This window comes from Patella vulgata, chromosome 2, assembly GCF_932274485.2.
Source record: "Patella vulgata chromosome 2, xgPatVulg1.2, whole genome shotgun sequence".
NCBI classification, from domain to species: domain Eukaryota; kingdom Metazoa; phylum Mollusca; class Gastropoda; family Patellidae; genus Patella; species Patella vulgata.
The window spans coordinates 71240503-71252832 of record NC_065880.2 but is presented as its reverse complement, the minus strand read 5'-3'; the positions used below and the strand labels follow the sequence as shown (position 1 = coordinate 71252832).

General features: G+C 34.9%; 1 protein-coding gene across 1 annotated transcript in view; it reads left to right on the top strand.

Moving 5' to 3' along the window:
- Window positions 1–12330, top strand: part of LOC126810602 (neuronal acetylcholine receptor subunit alpha-2) — a 44944-nt gene that overhangs the window by 27971 nt on the left and 4643 nt on the right. Inside the window, exons 3-6 of the mRNA XM_050535765.1 lie at window positions 3697–3905; window positions 6218–6327; window positions 7749–8203; window positions 10170–10256. Of these exons, the coding sequence (XP_050391722.1) occupies window positions 3697–3905; window positions 6218–6327; window positions 7749–8203; window positions 10170–10256 (861 nt within the window). The remainder of the gene's footprint in view (window positions 1–3696; window positions 3906–6217; window positions 6328–7748; window positions 8204–10169; window positions 10257–12330) is intronic.

Here is a 12330-nt window from a genome sequence, read left to right as displayed (position 1 = left end):
GGTCCCCCCCCCCCCCTCAATTAAACAAATTAAATTTAAATAAATTTTACACAACTAATTAGTGCTAGTTTACCTATCTGATGCCTGGGCCGGATAAACACCCGTTCCAAATTATTAGATTTGAAATTGCAAATTCCAAATACGAAATTGCAAATTCCAAATTCGACATAATCACGTGACATTACAATCATCATGGCTGATGCAGAGAAGATAATACGCCCACAACAGCTAAACCGTCCGGACAGTCAACAAGAGTTGTCGCATATTTTTACTTTTTGCGGTAATGAAACATTTATAATACACTAAAATCTGATTAAGAGTAACAACTCGTTAAGTAATTATCAGAAAATCATTAGAATTTGTTTGATTTTTATAAAGTTCTGCCCCATGCAAGTATACGAAACATTTGATATCATGGATTTAGCTGTTCAAGTTATCAAAATTCAATGAAAATCAATATACTTGTTCGTCTCATGACCTTAAACTCTGTGTATCAATCGGGTATTCACTTTAACCTTCAGAGCGTCCATAAGATTTTTTGAAGTGATCAAGGGCCATAACTCTGGCAGTAATTATCGGAAATCGCTGAAAATCAATAGGATTCTTCATCTAATGACCCTACACTGTTTAAAAACACGGTGTATAAATTTAAAATCAATCGAATATTATCTGTAGCCTCTAGAGCATCCATAAGATATTTTGATGTGATCAAGGGCCATAATTCCGGTAGTAATAATCGGAAATCGCTGAAAATCAATAGCCTTCTCTATTCATGATCTTAAACACTGTATAAATTTAAAATCAATCGGATATTAACTTTAGCCTCTAGAGCGTCCACAAGCAATCGTGGACGCCGGACAGACGGGCGGACGGACGGACGGATGGACGGACGGGGGCAACGATAATATACGACCACATTATACGATCGCATTTGGAACTTGGAATTTGGAATTTCGCATTTGGAATTTGGAATTTGGAATTTTGCATTGGGAATTTGAAATTTCGCAATTGGAAAGTGGAAAGAGTCTTCCGGGCTTTCGTATAGGTAAACTAGCACCAATTAGTTGTGTAAAATTACAATTTATTTAAATTCTAATTTGTTTAATTGAGGGGAGATGCTAATTTGCTATTTTATTGGTAAAACATGAATTTGGAATTTGGAATTTGGAATGAACCTTCTGGGCTTTCGTAGTAAAGCGATGGCTTCCTAACCAGGAGGTCTCCCAACCGAACTCGGCTCGCCTAGAGCGGTTACTGCTGGCAACGTTACAGCGCTTCCCCCTAAGAATTGTAATAGGTATCTGGTTTCTAAACGTGCATCTCTCTATATCCAGAAATGAGTTACTAAATATTAATTACTTGGGTGGTTAACTTGATGCCAGAAATATGCATGGTATTCATGCCTAATTTGGAGATTCTAATTTCCTGTGTAAACAAGATAATATATTTCCATGCATATTTGTAAAACTAGCTCTTATATACATCATGTTTAGCAAATCATTTATTTCAAAGCACAATTTATTACGTTATCAGTTTGGTATTCATGTGGGGAAACGGTGTGCTTTTGATAAACAAAATGAAATGACAGAGCTTGCCAGTCACCGTATTTTGTTAATCAATGGGTCATACATAACTACATGTATATCATCTATTTTACGAGTTAGAAACCAATATTATTCCAGGGCCTCACTCATTTGGCCCTTAAAGTATTTTTTCTGTTAGAGGACAAACAGATATATATCTAAGATCCAAGGTACAAGAGATTTAATCACATTCAAAGGAAATCGCGACAGCAGCAGCATCTGGAATCTGCGTGGCCATATTAATCCTCCCATTCAAAAAACAAATTGTGAAAATTTGAGCTCTTACAATTTAAGTTGATGACACAGAGAACAAACAGGAGGTTACCTAAATAGAATGTAATCTGATTGCGGATGTAATTCTTTTCTAAAATTACTTGGTTCTACCTGACAAACCATCATCCTGGACCCTGTTTTAAAACACCTGTTAAACCACACTGCTAAAAAAACCAATCGCACAACGAGTTATTGAAATAGAGATACACACCATGTTTGTCCTGAAATGACCTAGTTTGTGTCATGATTTGGACTTAATAATGTATAAAATATTAATAAACCTAAGCAAACATTATTATGTTTGACTAAATTCATTTGTTTTAAAGCAAACCATATCAAATAGTCTATATTCAATTTACACCCCCCCTCTCTCTCTCTCTCTCGTCGTGAATACTGATGAATTTAAATACATGTATATCAAAGAAAATACATAATTATATTATATGTCTTATTTAGATTACTTTAAGGGGGAAAAAGAAGGAAAAGAAAAAAATAATAATAAAAAAATAAATAAAAAATACACTGGAAAATGAAAAAAAACTATAACTAGTAAAGAAGTTTTCTGTAAAATTAGAAACTACGGTACTTATGTTCTGAGACTTTTTTTTATATTTAATTAACAGAATACCACTTAAATCCACTACTTATCTTTTGAGATATTTTTTCATTTAATTAACAGAATACTACTTAAATCCACTATTGTGCAATAGTTTCTAGGTTAAGACATCGTTAAAGAACAACAAGTATGGTATACTTGAAGTTAAAATGTCTGGAAATGCCTTAACTTCCAGATAAACCGTTCGGTGCTGGCACACATTAATTGTATTTGTTGTTCTTTAACGATAGAAGAATTAAGATTGACCTCAGAGGATTTCAAGATATAATATTATTATGTCTTGAAATCCCCTGAGATCAGTCTTAATTCTTCTATTGTTTAAGTTTGAGGTCAGGTAGCTTTTTGGGGGATAAATAGAAATATAGCGAATCGGTTACTGTAGTGAAATGTTTTGACCAAATCATCGCTCCCCAATGAATAATACAGGTGTTTAGTTGACAGTGTTTGAAAACAAATGAAAAAAAATCAAACTATAAAATTCTTTTAATTTGAATTAACCATCCCTTTTAAATAAAATTGTATCTGATCATTCCTTTAAAATATACTTTAATCTAATCATACAATTTGGTCATATAGTTTCTTTAAAATATAATATGATCTACACATTCCGTTAAAACTGATATTATATTTCCTTTAAAATATAATTTGATCAAATCATTCCTTTAACAATTCCATTAACCATTTACATAAAAAGGACTTCTGGAAAGACCTGTGTTTAGGTTGAAATTGCAATTTAACGCAGATGTCTCTACGATAACATTTTTATCCACTAAGTTGAGAATTATCCGTAATATTTTACTTATTGGTTACTGATTAATGTATATTTTCATTTTTGAAAGTTAAGGTATGCCTGTTGTTTCTTCCAGTTTTGTTTTGTCCAATTAGAATCCAAAGCCAGGCGAGCGGCTGCATAATTGCAAACAAAATAAACACCCCCCCCCACCCGCAAAAAAAAACCATCCCAAAAAAACAAACCGAAGATGTCTCTGCGATAATCTTTACATATCAATTGAATTTTATGAAAAGACTTTCTTTAATAATATTTTCAAATCGAGTGAGTTGTATGTAGTATTTGGTTATTGGTTAATGGTTAATATCATTTCGTATCGTTCTTAGAATTCCACTTAAGAGTGCAAAGCTACGTGAGCTTTGTTATTACAGACCAATATCACTCTCCCTCCTAGGGTATATATATATATATATATGTATGTTTTTCATTTTCAGGCGAGAGCTTGTCATCACCAGAAACAATACCAGCTGAGAAGATATTAATAAAGAAATTATTGGCACGTTATGAATCCCAGGGTAAAACAGGTCGCCCTATAGTCAATGTTAAAGATCATATGACAGTCAATTTCAGTTTATCATTAATACAAGTTTTAGATATAGATGAACAGAATCAAGTTTTAAAAACAAATATATGGTACCAATATGTAAGTATTTTGTTTCTTTGTCATATGTCGCTTAATCCAGTTAATTTTTTAGAGAAAATTAACTAAAATTTTAAATGTCCGAATCCAATTCAAACGATAAAATCGTCAAAGAAATCGTCACAGGACACAATTCTACTAAATACTACCATACCAAATACCGCAAGATATGCTACCTCATTATTGTGAAAAATTAACAGAATGGTTGAATTATGCAAAAATCAAAATTGAATTAATTAGCTAAATACATATTGTAATGGCGGATCTAAAGATTGCACACCGCCCTCCAAAAATATATTATGTATTAAAATCACTTCAAGTTATACGGTATTAAATCTGGTTATAAAACATCCATTTAAGGGTAGTTCTGAGTATTTTCTTAGCTGAAATATTTCTGATTTGACCTCTTCCAAACAAGTATATTTTTTTATGCATGGAAATGTCATTAATTCTACACGGTCAGATAAAATCCCTCCAGTAACTATAGGATTGTAATTTCATTAAATATACGATTTTGGAATATATCGAATGTTATTGCAATACATCTGCAGGTTAAGATATATTGAGTATTTTCTTATCTGGAATATTTCTGATGTGCCAAGGACAATGGAGGATTTTTTTTCATGGAATTGTCATTAAATTCTACATGGTCTGATAAAATGCTTCACGACCGCCTTCAATAACTATCCCATTTTTACCTCTGTATGTATTAAAAATATCAGATGTTATTGTTTAAGGTATAGTTTTGAGTATTTTCTTGGCTGGAATATTTCTGATGTACCAAGGACAATGGCGGATTTTTTTTCATGGAAATGTCATTAAATTCTACATGGTCTGATAAAATCGTTCACGACCCCCTTCAATAACTACACCATTTTAATCTCAATAAATATACGTTATGATTAGCAGCTACATGCCGAGTAAATACTATTAGTAAACATTAAATATTGGAAATTTTCGTGAACACTGAATATATTTTTTTATTATCTTGTCCATTTTCGATACCAACACAAGAGTGAATGAATCGTAGATCGTTTTCAGCAAAATGGCGCCGAAACCTAGATTGATAAGGTAGTTCCTTATTATTGACTTTATGTAAGAAAACCCGTAACGCAAACATAGACTGACATCCTTTTAAATCATGGAGAATGTAAACGTAAAAGCTCCAGCATAAAGTTGATTCTATTAAGCTATATGTATTTCCCGTTTATTGAATTTTAGTGGCACCGAGGGCACATGTGGAAACCACAAACCGTAATAGTAGAATATGTTTTCATTTTACATTAATTTGTAGAACTGGTGGGGACAGAATAGTTGGTTAGATACTAGAGTTTGTGGTTTGGGGTATGGGGGTATTTGTAAAAGCAAGGTCTCATTGATGTTTTTTTTTTATCTGCAGCCGAATGTAACATTTAATTCCATCAGCTACACCCTAACTATACTACAACCAACTAAAAGCCCAGATTTACACGTTTAATAGAAATAGAATAATAAATGAAAAATTTTATACCTTTATCCATGGCACCGGATCTTCCGTTCTCCATATTCAACATAAACTTAAAATTCGCCTAATTAGTGAAAATCCTAGCACTAAGCTACTTAGACCACATAGCACATGGTAATGAAAGGATATCTTATAAACATTTTATTCTATTACAATATAACGTTATATTTTAGGTATGAAATGAAATGAAATGAAATGAAATGAAATGGGGTTTAACGTCCTACTGTTCTGCTCCTAACCTGGGCTAATGAAGACGGGCATACGCCATACAGTGTGCTATGAGGGAAATTTTGCCCGGACAGCGGCACTACGGCCTACTCTTATATCGAATTCCAACTGCCAAGGGATCTTTTACGTGCACGCCAATGTGTACACGGGACCTCGGTTTTTTGTTCCATCCGAACGACTAGACAGCTTTCCTTGTCAGCCCCTCCGTCCTGCATCACTGACAAGTGAGAACCACGCCGGAAAATCTGGATGAACTTTCTCGGCCAATGCAGGGATCGAACACCCGACCTCCAGGCTAGCGAGCTAGCGTCTTACCCACTTAGCCACGTGATCCCCATTTTAGGTATGGAAAGACATCTTATTAACATGAGGTCCTATAGAACATGATATTTGAGGGTTGGAAAGACATATTATTTATAAATAGGACCCCACAGAACATGATAATATAACTTGATATTATTAAAGATGGGATTCCATGGAACATTGTATGAAACGAAATGAAATGGGATTTAACATCCTACTGTTCTGCTCCGACTGGGCTAATGAAGACGGGTATTGTATAAAACACTTCTTTATATTTTAGGTATGGAAAGACATATTATTGACATGGGATCCTATGGAACATGATAATATAACCAGTGTACGCGTTCCATCTGATAATATCTGGTTACCTGATATACTACTGTATAACTTGTAAGTTTTAAACCTTATTTTTGTATAAGACCATCAAAGTCATCGTGCCCGCCCAAAAGTCAACAATTGGCTGTTAAAGCGATAGAGGCTAGAGTTTTGGTGTGATGATTGCAGACCTTGAGAGGATGATTCCCATCTGCTTTCAGCGTTCTACGACATTTTGTTCCAGAGTTGTTCCCATTTTCATAGCGACAAGAAGATTTCTAGTTTAGGCGATAGAAGTTACTGCAGTTTTAGAAAATTTTTGTTTAAACTTGGTATTCAGAATAGGAACCATGAGTGGATTTCCTCCGATTTCCGTTTTAGAGTTACTGCGCTTGTCATTCTGACATCGCAATTTATCATTAGCACGATAAAGGCTAGAATGTTTGACGGATGACTTTCAAATCAAATTTGGTGTGAAGCATTGGGATCGTGTGACGACGAACCCGAACGATTTCCAGCGTTCCACTACACGTCGTTGCTGAGTTATCTCCCCTTTCTGAAAACATTGTTAACGCGGCAATTACAATTGATTTTTTTTTCAAATTTGGTATGAGGCATTGGGGCTATGAGAGGACGAATCCTATCGATATTCAGCGTTAAGCGATATTCTGATCCGCTCCCAATTTGTTTTGACATTTATACTCATCAGTACTTATAAGTAATTATTTGATTAGTATATTCAATTTCTGTTATCACCTTAGCTGAATAAAACATATTGCTTTGATTTTCAAAGATATCCCATATCTGGATTTTAAAATCAGCACAATAATGTTCACGTTTTCAGTATTCTTGTTCTATTGATCCTATACTCAGTGACATTAATAATTAAATTAATTTTTATAGATTATATCCTTTATAATGAAATTAATATTCGTAATAAAATTGATGCTGAACATATATTATTATTCCGTCAATAATGGGCCCTGGTTGTTAAAAACCATTCCTTACATTTGATTATTTCGTATATTCTATGACAACATGGTTGCTGCTGAAATTTACTATGAATCGATGCCTCTCCAAGATTCTATTTTAATATTTTTTCAACATATTGTTAATCTATGTAACTTTTATTTCTGCTTACTTCATTTGGGGGGGTTAGATGGTCTAGTGGCGAGGTTTCGATTTCCCGCTTGTTCAACCTCGTGGGTATCCTCTGGGTCCCCCCGGTTTCCTACCACTGCTTAAGACCACTACGGATTATTGAAATAAAATTAAACCATATGTTATTCCCGAAATGACCTAGTTTGTGTCGAGTGGACATTAAGCCCCATTTCTCCCTCTCTTACTCCATCTTCTTCGAATCCCATCAGTTAAAGTATCTTTTGCGTGCACTGACAATGAGTCCGTGGGCTAATAAAGTATTCCTTTAGATGTCGCGGATACAAAAGTTACACCTTATCCGAGCTTATCTTTGCCTCCATTTATAATTCTTTCAGTGCTGATGACCGATTAAAAGAACAAAGGGACGCATTAGTAGTAGTGGAATACACTGGAGATTTATTATGGATGCCACAAGCCATCTTAAACAGTTCTTGTTCATTCGATACGCTCTACTTTCCATTTGATGAACAAAGCTGTGAACTTAAATTTGGATCATGGACTTACAGTGGGGATCAGTTAAATGTTGAATTTCTTGTTGGACAAGACAAAATGGATTTACATGATTATATGGCCAGTAACGAATGGGACCTGATTTCTAACACTGGTAGAAGAAATGTGAAATATTATTCCTGCTGTCCAGAACCGTATCCCGATCTTACGTTCCGTCTCAGCTTCCGTCGACGAGTAGCGTTCTATACGTTTATACTGATATTACCATGTGGGTTGTTATCATTATTAACGTTAGTTATATTTTGGGTTCCTCCTGAATCACCTGCTAAACTTCAACTGGGTAAGTTGATTTAATTTTATAAAATATACATTATAGACGTGTAATTTACTTATTTATTACCAATATTCAAAAATGGAAAAACATAAAAAAAATTACATTTACAAAGATTTCAGAATGTGTAAAGTTGTTAAAATGTTTTAAACTGCTTTAAAAAGTACGGTGATAAAGTTGATTTATTTATTTATACATTCTCAATCCAACCACCCCCCACCACCAAAAAGCTTCCCCACCCCAACACCCCCACCACCCAAAAAAAGCAATTAAAAACAAACCAAACAGCCATCCACCTAAAATAATAAAAAAAATCCTTAAGCTCATGACTCATGTAGGAAATCCTACAGGGTTCATTACCCGAAACATTTGTTTTATTAAGTCTTGTTAATAACTTAATTCAAATACATATACTATTCAAAAAAAGTAGGGGATATTTGATTTTTAAGTGTTATTAAAGTCACCTAATGAAACTGACGAAGAAACAAATGACAAAATGAAATGAAGTTCACATTCATCGATTTATTCCAAATGATCGTTAGACTAAGTAAGGCACAGACTGACCATTATAAGGGTAAAATGATACCCGGGGTCAAACAGCAAAGTTACCACAGCATCACAACCAAGTCAGTAACGGGTAAATCCTCCTCTGTTTGCCAAACAAGCATTGATCCGACGTGGCATACTCCTAATGAGACGTCTAAGGTCATTTTGGTCCAGATTGTCCCATTCCTGTTGCAACGCAGCAGCAAGTTCTTGGACATTGGCAGGACGTTGTTGACGTTGACGTAACCTCTGTCCAAGCATGTCCCAGACATGCCCGATGGGGGAGAGGTCGGGACTCAGTGCTGGCCAAGGTAATGTGGTGATGTTCTGTTGTTGGAGGTAACCTGTAACGATCCTGGCCCTGTGACATCTTGCGTTGTCATCCTGGAAGATGAAACGGCGGCCATGACGTCGTGCGAACGGCACAACATGGACTGCCAAGATGTTGTCCCGGTAGTACTGGCCTGTAACACGCCCTGCAACAACATGTAAAGCCGTTCTTCCAGCAACAGTGATGCCTCCCCACACCATAACAGAACCACCCCCAAATCGATCATGTCTGATGACGTTAACGTCTTGGAAGCGCTCGTTTCGTCGACGCCACACCCTCCTACGTCTGTCCAAAAAATCAACAGTGAACCTTGACTCATCTGAAAACATCACATTGCTCCAGCGTCGATTATCCCAGTGTTGACGATCCCTACACCAACGACGTCTTGCCTGAATGTGATGATCTCTCAAACAAGGGATCACGCGAGGACGTCGGGCGCGAAGGTGACCACTATGCAGTCGATTCCGAATCGTCTGGCCACTCACTCTCACACCAGTGTCTGTTTGAAGACGAGCGCTGATCTGATTTGCTGTGATGACACGATTTCTCAAGGCCAAGGTACGGATAAATCGATCCTGGGCTTGAGTTGTCGCCCTTGGTCGACCTGAGCGTGGTCTGTCCTGTACAGATTGTGTATCACGGTATCTGGACCATAGCCTGCTTATGACAGACTGAGAAACATTCATCGTCCGCGCCACAACCGCCTGTGTTGTGCCGATCTGTAGCATGCCAAGGGCACGTAACCTTTCATTTTGGGTAAGCCGACGCATATCAAAATTTGTTTTCTGGTCACTAAAACAATTAAACTGATGTTCCACCCTGGAATTCAATGCCACAATGACTGTAACATTCAAAGTCAGAGTCGTGCAAATCTTGGGTTGGACCCCCATGATGATCCCAAGCATCACCTGCATTCCATGCGGTAGCTATTGGTGCGTTTGGGCGTCACATGTAACTGGAAATGTTTCTTCTGTTAGGTTCTATAGTGACTTTTTTCGTAGTCATTTGCATATTTTAGTATTATGCCCCCAAAATCAAATATCCCCTACTTTTTTTGAATAGTATATATACAAAATATATCTCTTTATTTTTCAACAGGTATGAATATATTTCTTGCTTTCTTTGTACTGTTACTCTTACTAGCTGATTACACACCAAAAGCGGCCACGTCCATACCATTGATAGGTGAGTACTTTTTATATCTGAATAAGAAAATTTTAAAAAGGCCATAGCACCGGTCCTTGACATACAGCTCACGAAAATTGAAAATAAACGGAAAGAAACCTTAGGCAAAACAGTTTAAATTTTAGTTCTTCGCGTTCTTGATCAATAAAAACCCCACCCAATTCTTGTGTGAGATGTTTTGTTAAAATTTCAAAACCTAAATATTTGGAACTAAAGGCTTTTAAGAAGACCCCCCCCCCAAAAAAAAAAAACAAAAAAAAACACCCCCCAAAAAACAAAAACAAACAACCTTTTTGTTTTAAATTATTTTTCCCCGAGGAAAAGGGAGGGATAATTTTTAATAAGTGTTCCCGAAAAACAGAAATTCAGATTGGCAGGGCCCAAAATTTATCTTTAATAAGAAAATTTGCCGGTTCATACCAATCTGATTCCGATTTAGTTTTAGGTTTTGCGCCTATATTGGATACACTTACACAAATACGTTAATTTGTTCCCTTGACTGACCATTATCTGATTAACTCCAAATTGCCATCGACCTTGTTATATATTATTCGTATGTATGCACGTGTTAAATTTGACATGTTATCCGAACAGACCACAGATTTTCTATTATCTACATTATACATTTCATTCTCAGGGGTTCTAGAAGTGTTAAGTTTGACCTTGCAGTTATACAAGTGCATATTAAATGTGTTCAACTAATGGAATAAATGACATTAATTTTTCCAATTAGTAATAATGCCGGCTAATCACGACATCTCGTAACTATAATTGTAATATGGCGGACGGTAGAACTTTCCAACCATTTCGCAGTAGTACATTAGTTTTTTAACGTCTGCTTCCACAAAAGAGATATCGCAGACAAAACCTAGAAGAGCCGAAGCTTCCTATATGGTTTTATTTTGTATAATATGATTTTACAATCTTTACAATTGCGGCCTCTGACCACGGCTTGGTTTAGTGTGATAAATTCTTCCCTTTATTAACACAAAACATAGCGTTTGTTAGTGGATCATTAGATATACACTTGTTATATACATGTTAAATCTAGACATGTGCACAGTGGACATAGATATCTTTACATCAACACGATGTCTAAATATTCAAATATATATATTTATGTGACAAAAAGAAAAAAAGAACAGATTGAAATGTATTTCGTCTAGATCTCAACAAAATATATTTTGCACACTAAAATTTCGTGACATTTTCAACGTTCTCATAATTTTTATAAAATCTAACATTTTATTTTAACAAAAAAGAAAACGTATACAGATAGTGATTTATCTAAAAGATTTACTCGATATGTAAAGCAATTCTTTTTTATGTATGAAGAAAAAAACGTATTTAGAAATAAATTTAGAATTATTTTTCTGACATTTTCAATTTGTATAAAATCTAACATTTTTTTAAAAAAAATGAAATACATGTACAGATCTTGATTTATCTAAAAGATTTACGCGATATATTCAGCATTTCTTTTTAATTGTAAAAAAAAAAAAAAAAAATGAAAAAGAAAAGAAAACGTTCCTCGTACGTGTATAGAAATAAATTGCATACGCTTACTATTATGAGCAGAATTATCTTTCTGACATTTTTACTAGGTATATTGGATTAGATCTATACTGCCACAAAGTTAATTTGATCTGATTATTTATGTGCAGAGAAACCAGCTATCTCTACACAGGTTCATAATGTTTCGAGTTAATCAGGTTTTGTAGTCAGAAAGGTGCCGTTAAGATGATTCGTTACATAAAGTTTTGTCAGGGACGAATCAGTCTGTCTTCTATGAATACATAAACGTACATCAATGTTCTATAACAAATTATGATAAATGATAAAGATTGGTAAACATTATATAGATTAAAACCTGAACCAGTTATCATCATTTATCTTCTGGATTAGATGTAATATCAGAATTGCGTACAGAATTAAGTTTTGATGGGTTGGTTTTTCTTAAGCCTTCTATACTGCAGTGATTAAGCACTTCATTTGTAACGTATCGTTTTGATCAATAAAAGTTTCATGTATTCCACATCGTTTCAAATAAGATTAAATTTAATGTTGTTTCGTG